This window comes from Camelus bactrianus, chromosome 17, assembly GCF_048773025.1.
Source record: "Camelus bactrianus isolate YW-2024 breed Bactrian camel chromosome 17, ASM4877302v1, whole genome shotgun sequence".
Taxonomy (NCBI): Eukaryota; Metazoa; Chordata; class Mammalia; order Artiodactyla; family Camelidae; genus Camelus; species Camelus bactrianus.
In genome coordinates this window covers 48,772,657-48,787,159 of record NC_133555.1, presented here as the reverse complement: position 1 = coordinate 48,787,159, position 14,503 = coordinate 48,772,657, and the positions used below count along the sequence as shown (strand labels likewise).

Genomic DNA, 14,503 nt, shown 5'->3' with positions numbered 1-14,503 from the left:
GCACACTTAGAAATCTGCTAAGAGGGTAGCTCTCATGTTATGTGCTTTTTGCCACGACAGGGAAAAAAAAGATATGACACAGATTTTTACAGAAACCTTATTTGTAAGACAATCAGGGGTATAGTATTAAACACAGTAGGAATGAATGTTTACTGGGTGTTTATTGATCCCGGGGCATTTTCACAAATGCCATTTGATGTAGTCCTCATGTTAACCCTAGGAAGTAAACATTAACCTAACTTTGAATGTTTTATGAAAATAAAATTAAAATACAGGTGAAGAAAAAAAAAAAATGAAGAGATTCTGCATCATTTCCAAGGTACTGGCTTCAAGGATTTATTAAAATCTTTAAATCCACTGAAATGGATGATTTGGGGCCTTAAAATGAAAGGCTATAACGAATAACTAATTTTACTTCCTTTTCTTCCCCTAAATTCAAGTGTCACGAAGAAATAAAAGTAAAAACATAATATATCCCACGCTTCTGAACAAAAGATGTTATATTAACTCCAGGTGTTCTTTCCATCCTGCCTCACCAGTAACCTTCCAGTAAGAACTCAGACCTACGCCTGCAGCTAAGCTGGCCACCTCTGTCTCAGCGGCGTGCAGACACACCTGCGGGAAACCAGTGTCTGCTTCCCAGGGTGGCGGGTTCTCTGTCCCGCTCACCACACGGCCTTCTGATCCGGGAACATCCAGCCGCCTCCCCTTCACATGAGTTCCTACCCTGCGAAGGACACCCAGACAAACACTTCCTTTCTATTGACTAAAAGGAAATGACCACGTCAACTCTGGTCCTCTCTGAATGGGCCAAAACAAGCACACAGTTTTATTTCATCCATTTAAAATGTTAATGTCTGAAAGAAAAAAAAAAAAGAGAGAAAACTGAAAAATCACAGTGGTCACATGTAATTACAAGAGTTGTCCTAATACGGTGATTTCTGTGCTTTCCTCACCATTTTGTGAATTGTCAGTGTTCAAACACCACTAGGACCACTCAGGGTCTTTTTATCAGTGATTTTTAAAAATCTGAAGACACACGTTTTGCATCCTGATCCTTTCTCACTGTTGGCAGCTAAAGCAGCTATGTGTAAACAGCTGAGTCCGATGATCATTGGTGACTTAAATTTTTCTAAGCTCATACCTTTTAAAGAGGGGTCTGTTTCTTTCCATACTGAAGAGAAATCTCAAGGCTCTGAATGCGTAACACTGGAAAATGAAAAGGATGTGTGAGTCTCAGACTGGAGTCCAACGAAGTAAACCATTTTCAGGACAGACTATCATGAAGTGACCACTAACGTGGGTTGGCTTGCGTGTGGCTGGTCTGCACGGGAGCCAGATCTTGTAACTGAACACAAAATACAACAGCACCTGGGCTGGTTCTCTTGTTTAAAAAGCGTTTGTGTCGTGGAAGGCAGGGTTCTGGCCTTGCTTCACTCAGTGCCCGTCATTCGCTCCTTGCCAGAAAGTACACAAGGAACAGAGACAAGAAATAAAACTCCTCTGCTGAGAAAACTGCACGTCCTAAGGTTTCCAGGAGCTCAAGGTTTGTTTTGTTTCTAGCCTGCTGTGTATTCCTCAATATTGACATGGTTTCTGTGAGAAAATAAACACTAGAAATGATGACATATAAAAATAACCACAAGCACACTGGACTCAAACTTGACAAATTGGTCTCTTGAGTAAAGTCTTAAGCGTTTCCCCAAATAGAACACTCTCCAGTCACTCCCCAGAACACTCAGAGAGAGGCCTGGGAGACAAAGGAAAACAAACACCTGGCATTTGCAGAGCTGAGACCAGAGAGTGAGCCCCCGCCCAGCCGGCCAGCACGGGCCATCAGGGCCTCCTGCATTTGGATCTGGAAGCATTTCATAAAATTAGTGATCTGACCACACCAGGGTCACACGTAAAACCGCCTGGAGAAGCCACGACACGCAGCAGTGGGGAGCATGCGTGTGCCTTGGAAGAATTTCCACATAAATCTGTAAAAACCTCCGCGGGCTTAACAAACACATCTGCAGGATGCACCGGACTCCGTCTGTGCTCCAGTGCAGCGCCACGCGTCTGCGCCATGCCAGGGAAACCGAGTCCCACCCCTGTACGCTCTCACCGGTAGCCCTTCAAAGCCTCTGCCTGCCAGCCCACAGACACCAGCAGACACTTTCTGCCTGGTCTGCCCAGCTTTCTGGGTCAAAGCTCTTAAATCACACTGAAGGCAAAGGCTGTTTCTTACTTTCTTTTCTGATGACATGAAAAAAAGGATGAAATGCAACTACTGAAAAGGCTTAAGTCTGATTTTATCACTCTGGTGGTCTTGGGGAACACTGGCCCCCTGATGCCCACTCCTTGAGAAAGCACACAGGACCCTGCATAACGTGCCCGCTTCTTACCTTCCAGCCCTCATCTCCTAAGGCACTCCCAACGCACCCACACACCCGGCCCCTCCGAGCCGCCAGCCTCCCACGCTTCGCACGTGCCGTTCCCCGTGTGGATGCCTTTCCTGCCGTGGCAGATGTCACTGGTGCTCACTTCTATCCCTCTATCCACCTGGCCAGGACCCCCTCCTCCATCAAGAGACTCTGACAGATATGGCTTTGTGAAGGTGGAATGTTAGTGACTGTGGTCTGAGCTTAAAGATGGTATATAATTTCCTCCTTATTATTTTCTGATACACAAGCCTGTGTTTTTTTTTTTAAAAACAGAACTTACTGATAAGAAAAGAACTATCTAAATAAAATCACCTAATTCCCTGCAGAGAAGCCACTGTTAAGCCTTTTGCATTGTTTTAATAACATCTGTTTTCATGCCAGCCTCCCTCGTGGTTATTTTTCCCTCATGGTCAGTACAGGGGCTAAAAATTCTAAAAAATTATAGATTATATTATCAAAATCTCCCCAGATTTCAGTAACTTGATATTAAGGAACAATGGACATGTTTATTACCTGTAATAGATTAGTTTTTGCTGCGTTCTTTTGTTTGTTTGGTAAAATTAATTTTGCTATTGTATATACACCGTTTTCCTGGAAGAATAAAGGTGCCATGTTATCAGTGACCAGGAACAATGCCATAAAGAAGGAAGTGAGGAATTTAAAAATATTACAGAAGAAATGTTAGTATAATTCTGGAACCATAGGTAAATATCACAGGACAATACAAAGTATGTCAGTGTAATACTTCTAAACACCAAAGACAATAACCACAATCTTACAATTTCAACTGTCATTAAAAATTATAAATAGCAAAGTATATCAATTAGAAGTGATTTAAATACTTTTAAAACAAACAGTAGGGGGCCAAAAAGGGGACAGAGTAAAGGGATCCAAATATCTTTATATTTTGCACTTTAAATATTTAATTAATCTAATTATGAAATATGATTTTTCCCTTTATAGTTTTGTTAACTAAATGATATGTGTAAATAAATTATTAGAGAAAAGAAAAGAAAAGAAATAAAAGAAATAGAAAAGATTAAAAAAAGAGAATGAGGGGGGAGGTATATAGCTCAGTGGTAGAGCACATGCTCAGCAGGCACGAGGTCCTGGGTTCAATCCCCAGCACCTCCTCTAAAAATAAATAATAAACCTAATTACCTCCCCTCACCCAAAAAAAAAACCCAAAAGCAAAAACAAAACAAAACAAAAAGAGAATGAAAGTTACTTGCGTAAATAGTTAACATCTTTCTAAATTTATTCTAATACAAATACCGACAGGGAGGAGTGAATACCAAGTATTACCTTACTGCTACTTTTTTATTATCTATTAAACCTATAATTTACTGAATTCTACTCTGTGTGGGCACTTAGATTTTACCTGGGAAGAGCTTTATCTGCCTTACTGCACCTAGTCTTTATAGCTATTCTGTGCATTCGCCTATAATGTCCCTGTTAGATGCATGACTAAGCCAAACTCAGAGAGGCTAAGTCACTTTTTCGGGGCCAAGACAGCACATAATGATATCAGAACTCAGCCTCCTCCAGCCCCACCAGCCACCCCTGATCTGCTGAGCTCTGGGGACCGGGGCTCTTACTAACTCTATGAATTTATGTATTTTGAAGTTATGTCATACTGACCCCCCAGAAAGTTTCCTCTGTAAAATTCAACAAGCAGGAAGTTTCAGAATGGAAACACAGACGAGTTGTATACAAAGGTGTGTGTTTACGCGCACACACACACATATGTATGTAACTGTATATGTAGTGGGGTTCATTAATGAATAATGCTTTGCGATTATTGCTTTGCAATAAATATTTTGTTTAGTGCGTTTCAATCGCCCCCAGTTGAATAACTTGATGAACTCTTAAAGTGACTGCTACGCTTAACTCACGGTACCCTCTATGCTCAGAATAGTTTTAAAAAAAACAAAGATAAAGAAAATGAGAAAGACTGCACATCATACAGAGAAGAAACATCAATTAACTACATGGCAGTTCTTTTTAGGCCAGGTGAGTTAAAAGAGGACAAGAAGGTACAACAGAATTTTATATATTAAGTAAGATACATGGAAACATTTTAAAAGCATGCTGACGGGATCCCAGAAGCTACGCTCTGGGACACAGGTGCCCTGAGGCAGGCCCCCTCCACGGTGACGCGGTCCTGGCGCCCTGCCCCGGAGAGCAGCCTCCTCACCTGAACCACCTGCTGGGCGTTGGCGTCGTTGAGCACCAGTTCAGTGAGGGCTGCGCAGCAGGCTGCAAGGAAAACCACCAAAAAGCACGTCTGTCATCGCCGCGGCCACACTGCTACTGCTACGTCAAAACCCTAACTCCCTGCCAGGGAGAGTTCTGTTGGCAACAACATGAACTTCCCTTCTGGCATGGCTCTGGGAGAAAGGAAACTGACTTTCAACGGCTTCTAACTCTCCTCTTGATGTAACTCATGGGCTCGTACACCCCATGGCAATCTTTGATTGAGCACTTACTGTGTACCAGGAGGCAGGGACTGCTTCTACCCAGTTCACTGCAACCCCCAGTGCCCAACGTGCCCAGCACTTAGCAGGTGCTCAATACACATCTATGATATTTCAGTAAATAGCGAGTACTTTAAATATATTGTCCAAATTAACCCTTACAAGCAGGGTATGAACTACAATTACCAGCATTACCAAAGCCAAAACTGAGGTTCAGAGAGGTTAATAGACTAGGCCACAGAACTGGTAAGTGGAAGGGGCCAGGCATCCAATCCCAGGCATCCAGACGTCCAGGACATGGAAGGGGAGGAATGTCTGGTATTGCTAACCTGCGAGTCCAACAGTGGTACCAAGACGTTTCAGGCATCCACATGGATTTAATGTCACAGTTTTTTTTAATGCAAATATTTTAAACTGAAGTGGAGTCAGTTACAATGTGTCAGTCTCTGGTGTACAGCACACTGTCCCAGTCGTGCATATATATATATATATATATATATAATTGTTTTCGTATTCTTTTTTGTTAAAAGTTATTACAAGATATTGAATATAGTTCCCTGTGTTCTACAGAAGAAATTTTTTAAATCTATTTTTATATATAGTGGTTAACATTTGCAAATCTTCACATTTTTTAAAGTTCACATTTTTTAAAGTTACAGACTGGACCTGATTAATATTATCATGATAATCTTATACCAGAACACAAAGTTTAAGCAGCATCTAATAGTAAAACATAGTAACATGATGTAAATACCTGCTTGCAGAGAGAAAGTATTTTCTTGTATTTCCCGAGGGCTTAAATCTTCTGACAGGTGAAGCTGCTGGATTCGGCCTGCGGCATTGGCACTAGACAGGCTTCCAATGGACGAACGATCAGAAACAAAATTTCTGTCTCTGAAAAAGAGAAGTTAATGCACAGACCACATTAACCATGTTCCTGCAGGGTCAGTGCTTTCCAGGTCCTGTGTAAACGGGCTTCGTGAAGCGATCTCAGCCTCCCCCGGGACATGAGGACCCTCCTGCGCGGGCGCTATCGTTTGACCCCCAGTCCACCTGGGAGTGATTGTGTGCATGGTGTGAGACAGCAGTCATCTCCCTGCTTTTTTTCCAACGTGGTTACTGAGCCGCCGGGCACCGGTCACTGAGAAGCCGGACCCTCCCCCACTGCTCCACGCGGCCCCCTTTGCTTTGAACTCTACTCTCCTGCCAGTTACCTGAATACACCTCAGCCTTTATCATTCTGAGTTTTGTCTTTTCCCCTTACATTCCAGTCTTCTTTTATTTTAGGAAAGCTCTCTCCTATTAGATCACAGACGTTTTTCAAAAATTCCTTGTTTTATTCTCGATTTGAGGGATATCAATGAACCACATGTTGAAAACCCATCTCCTGCGGGCCGTGTCCTTTGTGTTCCGGTTGCTCTGTTCCTTGGTCTTTCTCCTCTGTGTTGTGTGTGACGTTTCCAGGCTTGCCCTTCCTTCTGCTAATTTCACGTTCCTCCTGGTACTCAGTTCTGCGGACGTGACCCAGTCCTCACGTTCCTTCCCACCTCTGCAGTACTAGCCTGCTCTCCCTTTTATGGACCTATCATCTCATCTTTCTTCTAGTTTCATAAATGTCATGTTCTGTCTAATGTCTTTCATGAAACAAAGCATTCGTTTTTCTGTTTTCTTAGGGCAACAACTTTGACCATAGATAATTTGTCTGTCATTATCTGCCTTGTTCCCTTTTGTTTTACATGGTCACCATGCTTTTTTCATTTATTTATCCTTTTTCGTTTTTTTGAAGATATAACACCATTACCTTTAATTTAATAAATTCTGTGGTTTTTTCTTTAATTTTTTTTAACATTTTTCATTGATTTATGATCATTTTACAATGTTGTGTCAAATTCCACTGTAGAGCACAATTTTTCAGTTATACATGAACATACATATATTCATTAATATTTTTCTCTGTCAGCTACCATATGTGTTTTTTCTTCTTACTCCCAAACATGCCTATGAATCTACACTTGTGTGTTGGACATAAAGTACACACATTTGGAGACAAAGAGCAAGGGTAATTAGAATAGTCATATTTCACATGTGCTTAATGCTTTATATATATATTACTTATTTTATTTATTTCTTATTGACATATAGTCAGTTTAACTGAAACACTACACTGTACCCAGAAATGCTTTATATTTTATAAGATTCCTTCTCCATCACTTCCTGTTAGCTTCAAAATAACCTCCTGATCAGGTATATAACAGATAATATTTTTATCTTCTCTCTTTTACAAACAAAAATCACACTGATTTGTTACTACCGCAAACTCTCAGTTACAAAGCGACTATAACTAGAATCTTCTGGCACTTAGTAAGGAGACACTTCCATCAGCTGAACTTCAATTGCTAATAGACAAATTTGAAATTTTCATAATATTTGAGATAAGTCTTTACAGTTTTGGCAATTCCTTTGGTCTAAATGATTTAAAACTCTAAACATTTAACTTAGCTGTATTGAAAAGTTCATAGAAATAATTTATATTTAAATAATTAAATCTGATTATCAATTTCAAATTGTTTATGTGCACAGCTACTTGCTTACCACATCTTTTTTTTTTATTGAGGTAGAGTCAGTTTACAATGTCGTGTCAAGTTCTGGTGCACAGCACAATGCTTCAGTCACACATGAACATACATATACTCATTTTCATATTCTTTTTCACCATAAGCTACTACAAGATATTGAATATAGTTCCCTGTACTATACACTATAAACTTGTTTCTTCATTTATCTTTATGGCAGCAGCTCTATGTAGATTTCTACATGTCCAAACATAATGTGGATAGAGTCTCCTTGGCCCACTGGACCCCCCCCCTTTGGCGAGCACAGGGAAGGCAGTGGAACTGGGTCTAGGGACAGTCAATATCAGTGATCGTTCATTACGTTAAAGCTTGAACTTTAGGGATCACTCTACCTGATCAAGAGTATGCAGCCCTTTAGTAACTGCCTTTGGGTTGAGGACTGTAGGTGAACGGCCAGGGACAGGTCTCCAGGAAACCGCCTGACAATAGAGCCTGTTCATACTCAAGCCAGCAGACAACCTGGCAACCTCGCCCCTTAGACCAGCTCCAGGCAGCCCAAACTCTGAAAGGATACTGTTTACCCAGCTGGGGCAATAAATTCTCCCAGAGCACCGAGCCATATTTAACATAGAGTAAGTGCTGACATACATCATCTTCCCAGGGAAGAGATGACTAACATTGCACCAGAGACGCGGACTGGGAAAACTACTCTTTAGCTGCAAAAGAACTCTCTTCTATCAAGGATAGTTATGGCTTGAGCAAAAGGGGAAAATTAGTGCCTTATAGTCAACTCAATTCTATGTGGTCAAAAGGCAGGTTTTGTCCTTGAAGTACTGCTTAACTATCATATAATTTAATTTTACCATCTAGAAAATAGCTGCTCTCCAAGAGGGCTGCCCACAGCAACTGCGACAGGTATGACAGACCAGTAACGGAAACCACCGCCACCAACATCATCAGCTTGCAAACTCACTCCACATAAAAAACCTCTGCAAGCTTAATTATTCTGACTATCAGGCTAGCTTATTATGCCACAACACTAACGAAAGATTTATAATTTCCACTTTAAAGTATTTGAGATTTTTCTGTGATATTTTATGTGATATTTAAGCAAGTAGACTGTTGATAGTCTACACATTTTTCCATGGTTTTGGTAATGACAGAAATTGTTAACAAAGACACTGCTCGTATCTCTACGGTCTGTTCTGATGCTTTGCAATGTTCCCTCAGAGAGAATGGAGCTGGTGACACATGACACAATGTCAAGTTATCGGGCACAACAGGCCCAAAGTCTGAATAGTACTGATTTGATGAGTCATATTACAATCGGTAAGTTACTCTGCTTTTATGAGAATGAGCTTCATATATATATACTACAGATAAATGTGATCTTTTTCAGGCAGACACGATCCTTTTCAGCTCTGATTCAGTACTTACAGGGATGAAGCTTTATAATAATCTTAGGTAATAGAACCTTCCCACTGATGGTACCAACAGACACTGTCATTCAATACTTCAATAGACGTAATACATACATAGTATCTACTATTGTTTTTTTTGCTGTTGTTAACAGGTTTTACAACATAAATCAAGAGAATTTCAGTTTGAAACTATTTCAACAAACCATTCCTTCCCCAGATGCATGGCTTTGAACGTCACTGGATTCTACTTGTACAAGAGAGGTAAGAAGGCGTCAGCCCACCTCAGACCCCGCGATGGGTTAGAGAGAAAAGAGGAGCAAGGGGACCGGAGCCGGGGACATGGCAGTCATTTGATTAACAGGATTTTCTCCCATTTTAACTAGGGACTATACACCTGTTCCCTTAGTGCAGGCTTTGCCTTCCCTTTATAGCTGAATGACATACACGCACACACAGACATTGTAGTAAAATGGTAGTAACTAAGGTAACTGTTGGGATTGCTATATGCATACACTGATTCAAGAAAAAGGTGGCAAGACATTTTCTTTCAAGCCACATTTGCAGACTGAGAGCCTTCCACACTCCTGGCGCTGGCCTGGAGGCCGGTGATGCACAGACAAACATGCAGGCCAAAGCCTACTCTGACTCACCCTCGCAGAATGTGAAGCAGCTGCTTGATGCCTCCCCAGACGCGAATTTCCACACTGGTCTCGGGGTCCTCACAGACCTGAACCAGGATCCAGACGACGCTCCAGAGCAGCTTCAGGTGGTCCGAGTGGAGCAGGCTGAGGAGCACGGGCACCCCCTCGTAGAGCTTCAGCTGCTCTTTGACCTGGCGCTCGGCACAGAGCAGGCGCAGCAGCTCCGCCGTCAGCCTGCGGGGGGCGCGAGAGACGGCGTGAGGCTCAGGCACCGACCTGCCGTGCAGGCTGGGCTGCGATCGCTGCACGGACTAGCAGGCCAGCGTGTTCTAAGCCACAGGTCCGCATACGCTGTCTGTAAAGGGCTGGACCACAGCCAAACGTCTTCAGCTCTGCGGGCCATGCGGTCTCCATCATGACTGCCCGGCCATGCCACCGTGTGCCGAAGCAGCCACAGACAACACGCAGGTATCAACCGGCATGGCCGTGTTCCAATAAATCTTTATTTACAAAAAACAGGCAGGGAGCCGAATTTAGCCTGCAGGTCACAATTTTCTGACCACTTTCTAAGACATAGCCTTACTGGATCCCCACCGGTCTGGCTAAAAACCTACTAACCAGCAAATAGGGACCAAGTTCATACAATGGGACCTGCACTGTGCTCGAGACAAAAGAAGTAGAAAAGCTTTACTCCCAGTCTTCAGAAACCTACTATGTGATTGCAAAATTAAGCAATTAATACGTGATGGCAAAAACACTATGATGCAGGGAAATTAAAGGCCAAGCGCTCAGTGAATATCTGGAGAATAAAATGAAAGTAATGATGACATAAGGACACAAGGTTCAACTGAACTCTGGAACCACCCCGTCTACAATGTTACGATGCAACTGACGGTCTGTGTGTCTGTCCCCTGTCCTGCACTGTGCAATCGTGTCTTATTCATTGTCAGTTTTCCAACTCCCGTACAGAGGCTGGTGGGTGAGTGAATTCAGATAACCAAGTCTACAAGTGTGGTTGGTAAAGAGGGTTAAGCTAGCTTAGAAGAAGAATAAGGGATTTACCATGAATTAAGTCTCAGTGTTTCATTACTGGGGATTTCTGCTGTCTATTTTGCCACTTTAGAAAACCACGACTTATCTGAGCAAATATCAAACGATGCAGGTTGCAACTCTGTAACTACCTGGATACAGTAAGTTTTAGGGCAACATGTAGCTCAAGTGAAAATGAATTAATTTTACTCTAGATTCTGTTTTGAGTTATAACAATAAATGGTCATGAAATAAGTCCGTAGCTCTTCACATATTTTACTTGCCTTAAGCAAAACAGATTTTAGCAATCTAATCATTTATTCAACACACAATCTGAAATTACTAAAAGTAGAGACATCTGAGTCTCTTTTCTTAAGGAAACAGAATGGAAATAAATGCAATGAACAAAAACATTAATGATTCGATCATAAGATTTATATATTTCAAATCTATGACCAGTTCAGGAAGTAATGCAGATCCAAAGATAAATCAATGTACCTATTTCCTATTGGTTCCTTTATATAAACTGAAATAGAAAAATAAATGCCAAGCTGACTCATGATATTCAGTTAATAATGTAAATAACATGACATAGTAAAAAACACAATAGTTGCTTTCATCAAATATAAGACATTGTCTGTTTCCCATTAGCAGTCCTACCTTTTGGAAAGCAAGTCATATTCATGTAAAATCATCAGAAGATTTTCTACAATGTTGAGTTCACTTATCTTCTCCCTACATTCTGGACTACAAATTGAAAACTATCAGTAACTGCGAAAAATGCATTTTACCATATTTTTCTTGTAATACCGTAACCCTCATATGAAATTCATCCCAGGAGTAGAAACAAAATGCAACAGAGCTCTATGGGGCAGGGCTACATCAAATTCCAACATTCAGTAAGTATTATATGTCATCAATTTAAATTTAATAAAAGTATGCTGATAACCTCTGGAGAAAGGGAATTACATACTATTCACAAAAAAGCAACGATCAGCGTTACGCACGGCAGCCACCTCTCCCATCTAAATTGCTACAGCAACAGAACTTACTAAAATACACTTACCTTTCAGCCAAACTAGCCAGGGCCAGAAGGGCACCCAACAGAACATTAGTATCTCGGGCACTGAGTAAATTTACTAATGTCTGAAAAACGAAGTAAAGTAAGTTTTAATTATGCAACTACTACAAGCTTCTTGAACAGTATACTGTTTCCGTCTAAAGATTGTACAGGCTTAACCTCAAAAGATCTGTTAAATGCTCCCGATTCCCAGTTCCTACGGGGGCCGGTGTCCTCCCCCTCCTCAGACCAGCTCCTTGTCACCATTCCTTGCCCAGGACAGAAGGCAAGAAGGGCCGAGGAACACGACTGAGCTGGGAGTCTTCTGCGGCTTATCGGTCACCTTCTCTGAATTCCCATGAATGCAAAGGCATGTGTCGTCGCTCTGCATTTTTAGAATGCAGAGTCCCCCAAACGCACACACCCAAACACGCTTCAGGCCAGAGCTGTGACCCCAGCAACAGCCTCCGGGATGATCTGGGGTTTCCACCATGTGGGTTCTCCCCTTCGTGGCTCCATCCTCCCCGCTATCTTTCTTCCTTTTCTCTCTCCCTTTTTCTGTCTTCTGACACACGGTTTCCCAGACTTCAGTAACTGACGGACCATTTCCCAACTTGTGTCACGCCTACTCTCGACACCTTAACGCTACTCAGAAACGTCCTTCAAAGCCTAAGTGGTAACACTGGCGAGACACAGAGGTATCGACGTAAAAAGCGCTGCCCCGTCTATCACCCAGAATCACCCCCTACAACGAGCAGCATGTGTGAACACATTTTAGGCAACCTTGCTCTAGGATATGCTGGAAAGTGGCCTCCTGGGACAGAAGAGCTCAACGAATTACTGAGACCTGGCTCCAGGCAGCTACCGTCTAAATAGCTATGTTATAAATATCAATTCAGTCTGTCTTGATTAAACCTGCATTCAGCCATCTTAAGATATATGTTGGACTCATATACCCATCTCATTATAAAGTTAAAACATGTGAAATTGGGCTACAGATCATGGTAATTTCATATGGTTAAAACTAATATATCCACATATGCCAAGTGGAATGTATTTATACATGTATATATGTATTTATTTATTCATTCATTTATTTGTAACTACAAACCTAGTGTCAGCTGATATATACTCAAGGTTTTTCAAGCAATATTTAAATTAAGCAACAAACCTAGTTAAGCAGTAAACAATTTAATGGCACAGAAAAAAGAGAAATGTTTCAGAAAACCTCTGTTTGCTGTTTCTATATTACTCCTTGGGCTGGTAAAGAACATAACAGAGTTAGCAGGGATTTAATTTTAGGCAAGGCTAGCAGGTCTGTGAATGAAAATGACACGCGGCTTGACCACGAGGGCTCGGAACCCTAGCATGTGAGCCAGCGCCACGTGAAGCTGAGACGCCCGCTCCTCCTGGGACCACTCACCTTGTGGGCTCCACTTGTGGTGACCCATTCTCTTTGGTCTTTGACAGCAGCGAGTTTTTGAAAAATGTCTGTAAAAGAAGGAAATATCTCAGTGATGGATCTGAAGCTTAAAGGCGGTTAGTGCTCACAGAACCTAAGGTCTCAAGTTCTGACGGGCAAGCAGAGGAGGACAAACGGGAACACAGGCAACACGAAAGAGACAAGGGGGCAGGGGGACAGGATGAGTTTTTACTGCAAGAATCACCCTTCAGGCTCAACTAGTATTTACCATATTTTACTGCTGTAATAATGAAATATGGAAAGAGTGAGAAAAAAAAATCAAACCTTTCCTTCCACTTAAGAGCCGGGTGAGTTCCTCACCATCATTACAAGTTCTAAGTGACACCTATTCTTCCAAGATCCTCCCCATAAAGATTTCAGGTGATGGGCTTATCAGCAAGTTCCTCAGCTGAGGGGAGCGGTTGGCCTGCAAGAACCTTCCTGGTGCCTCACGCTCAGCACAGACTCCTCTCTCCTGCAACTGAGAATCAACGTCCTGCCCTGCAGACACATGGGAAACCAGCCTCCGCACACAGAGAAGCGGGCCAGCCCCCACAGCAGCAGGCCTCCACGCTCATCTAATCTGGAGAGACGGGGGGTGGGCTGGCAGGAGCGTCCGGAGAGAGGAGACGGAGTGTGGCCAGAGCAGCTCCCCCTCGCACAGAGCAGTGTCTCCCGTAATCATCACCGTATCAGGGGGTTTGTCTCCTTTTTCACTTTCCGAATGTTCCAGATTTTTGGAAGGAGGTATTGTTAACCCAGCTTGATAGATGAAAACTCAACAGTCTCTGACATTTTAATAGACATCAAAGGAGGCAAAAATATTTTTAGTAAAATTTGCTTTTAGGAAAGGATGTTTCTCTTGCACTAACTAAGATAAGATTGTGCTCAATGAAAATCTTTTTAAATATGAAATTGGGCTTTTCAAGGTAAGTGTTGCGATCTAAAAATCTCCCTCCGGGCACATGTTGCCACCGAGTGTGACAGCCGGTGTGGACTCTCATCCCTCACTGTGTAGGGGACGCTCGTATACATTCATACATATTTGCCCTGCGGCAAACCCCACTCCCGGGAAGTCGCTGTGTCCCCGGGACAGGCTTACACGTCATGTTGACCAGCTTGTCCACGCTGTGCTGCGCCTCCCCGTGGCTCAGGTACCCGTGGGCCACCATCTCCATGCACTGCAGGAGGGACCAAACCAACAGGCCAGTCAGAAGGGAGGACGGCAGGTGGGGACAAGACTTGCACTTCTGCAAATGAGCGGTAGGTGGCGCCGCGGGTTCACCACACAAAACTCGTGCCCCTGGGCCTGTCTCTCAAGCGCAGAAGCTGGAGGGTTTCTGGGTCCCTTTTCTCCTGAACGCCCTGGAGTGGAGGGAGGGAGCTGGAAAGACTGTCAAAACTCTCAAAA

At 42.7% G+C, this 14,503-nt stretch overlaps 1 protein-coding gene across 15 annotated transcripts in view; it reads right to left on the bottom strand.

Annotated features, from left to right (window-relative positions):
• NEK10 (NIMA related kinase 10) overlaps nucleotides 1–14,503 on the bottom strand; it is a 180,592-nt gene that overhangs the window by 118,824 nt on the left and 47,265 nt on the right. For 14 of the 15 annotated variants that reach the window (XM_074345388.1, XM_045520098.2, XM_074345391.1 and 11 more), the window contains 9 exons: nucleotides 14,195–14,273; nucleotides 13,054–13,121; nucleotides 11,637–11,716; nucleotides 11,231–11,317; nucleotides 9,551–9,775; nucleotides 5,661–5,800; nucleotides 4,627–4,688; nucleotides 2,943–3,020; nucleotides 1,145–1,209 (listed from right to left, as the gene is read on the bottom strand). In XM_074345388.1, coding sequence (XP_074201489.1) covers nucleotides 1,145–1,209; nucleotides 2,943–3,020; nucleotides 4,627–4,688; nucleotides 5,661–5,800; nucleotides 9,551–9,775; nucleotides 11,231–11,317; nucleotides 11,637–11,716; nucleotides 13,054–13,121; nucleotides 14,195–14,273 — 884 coding nt within the window. The remainder of the gene's footprint in view (nucleotides 1–1,144; nucleotides 1,210–2,942; nucleotides 3,021–4,626; nucleotides 4,689–5,660; nucleotides 5,801–9,550; nucleotides 9,776–11,230; nucleotides 11,318–11,636; nucleotides 11,717–13,053; nucleotides 13,122–14,194; nucleotides 14,274–14,503) is intronic. The other variant, XM_074345387.1, reaches the window with a different exon arrangement.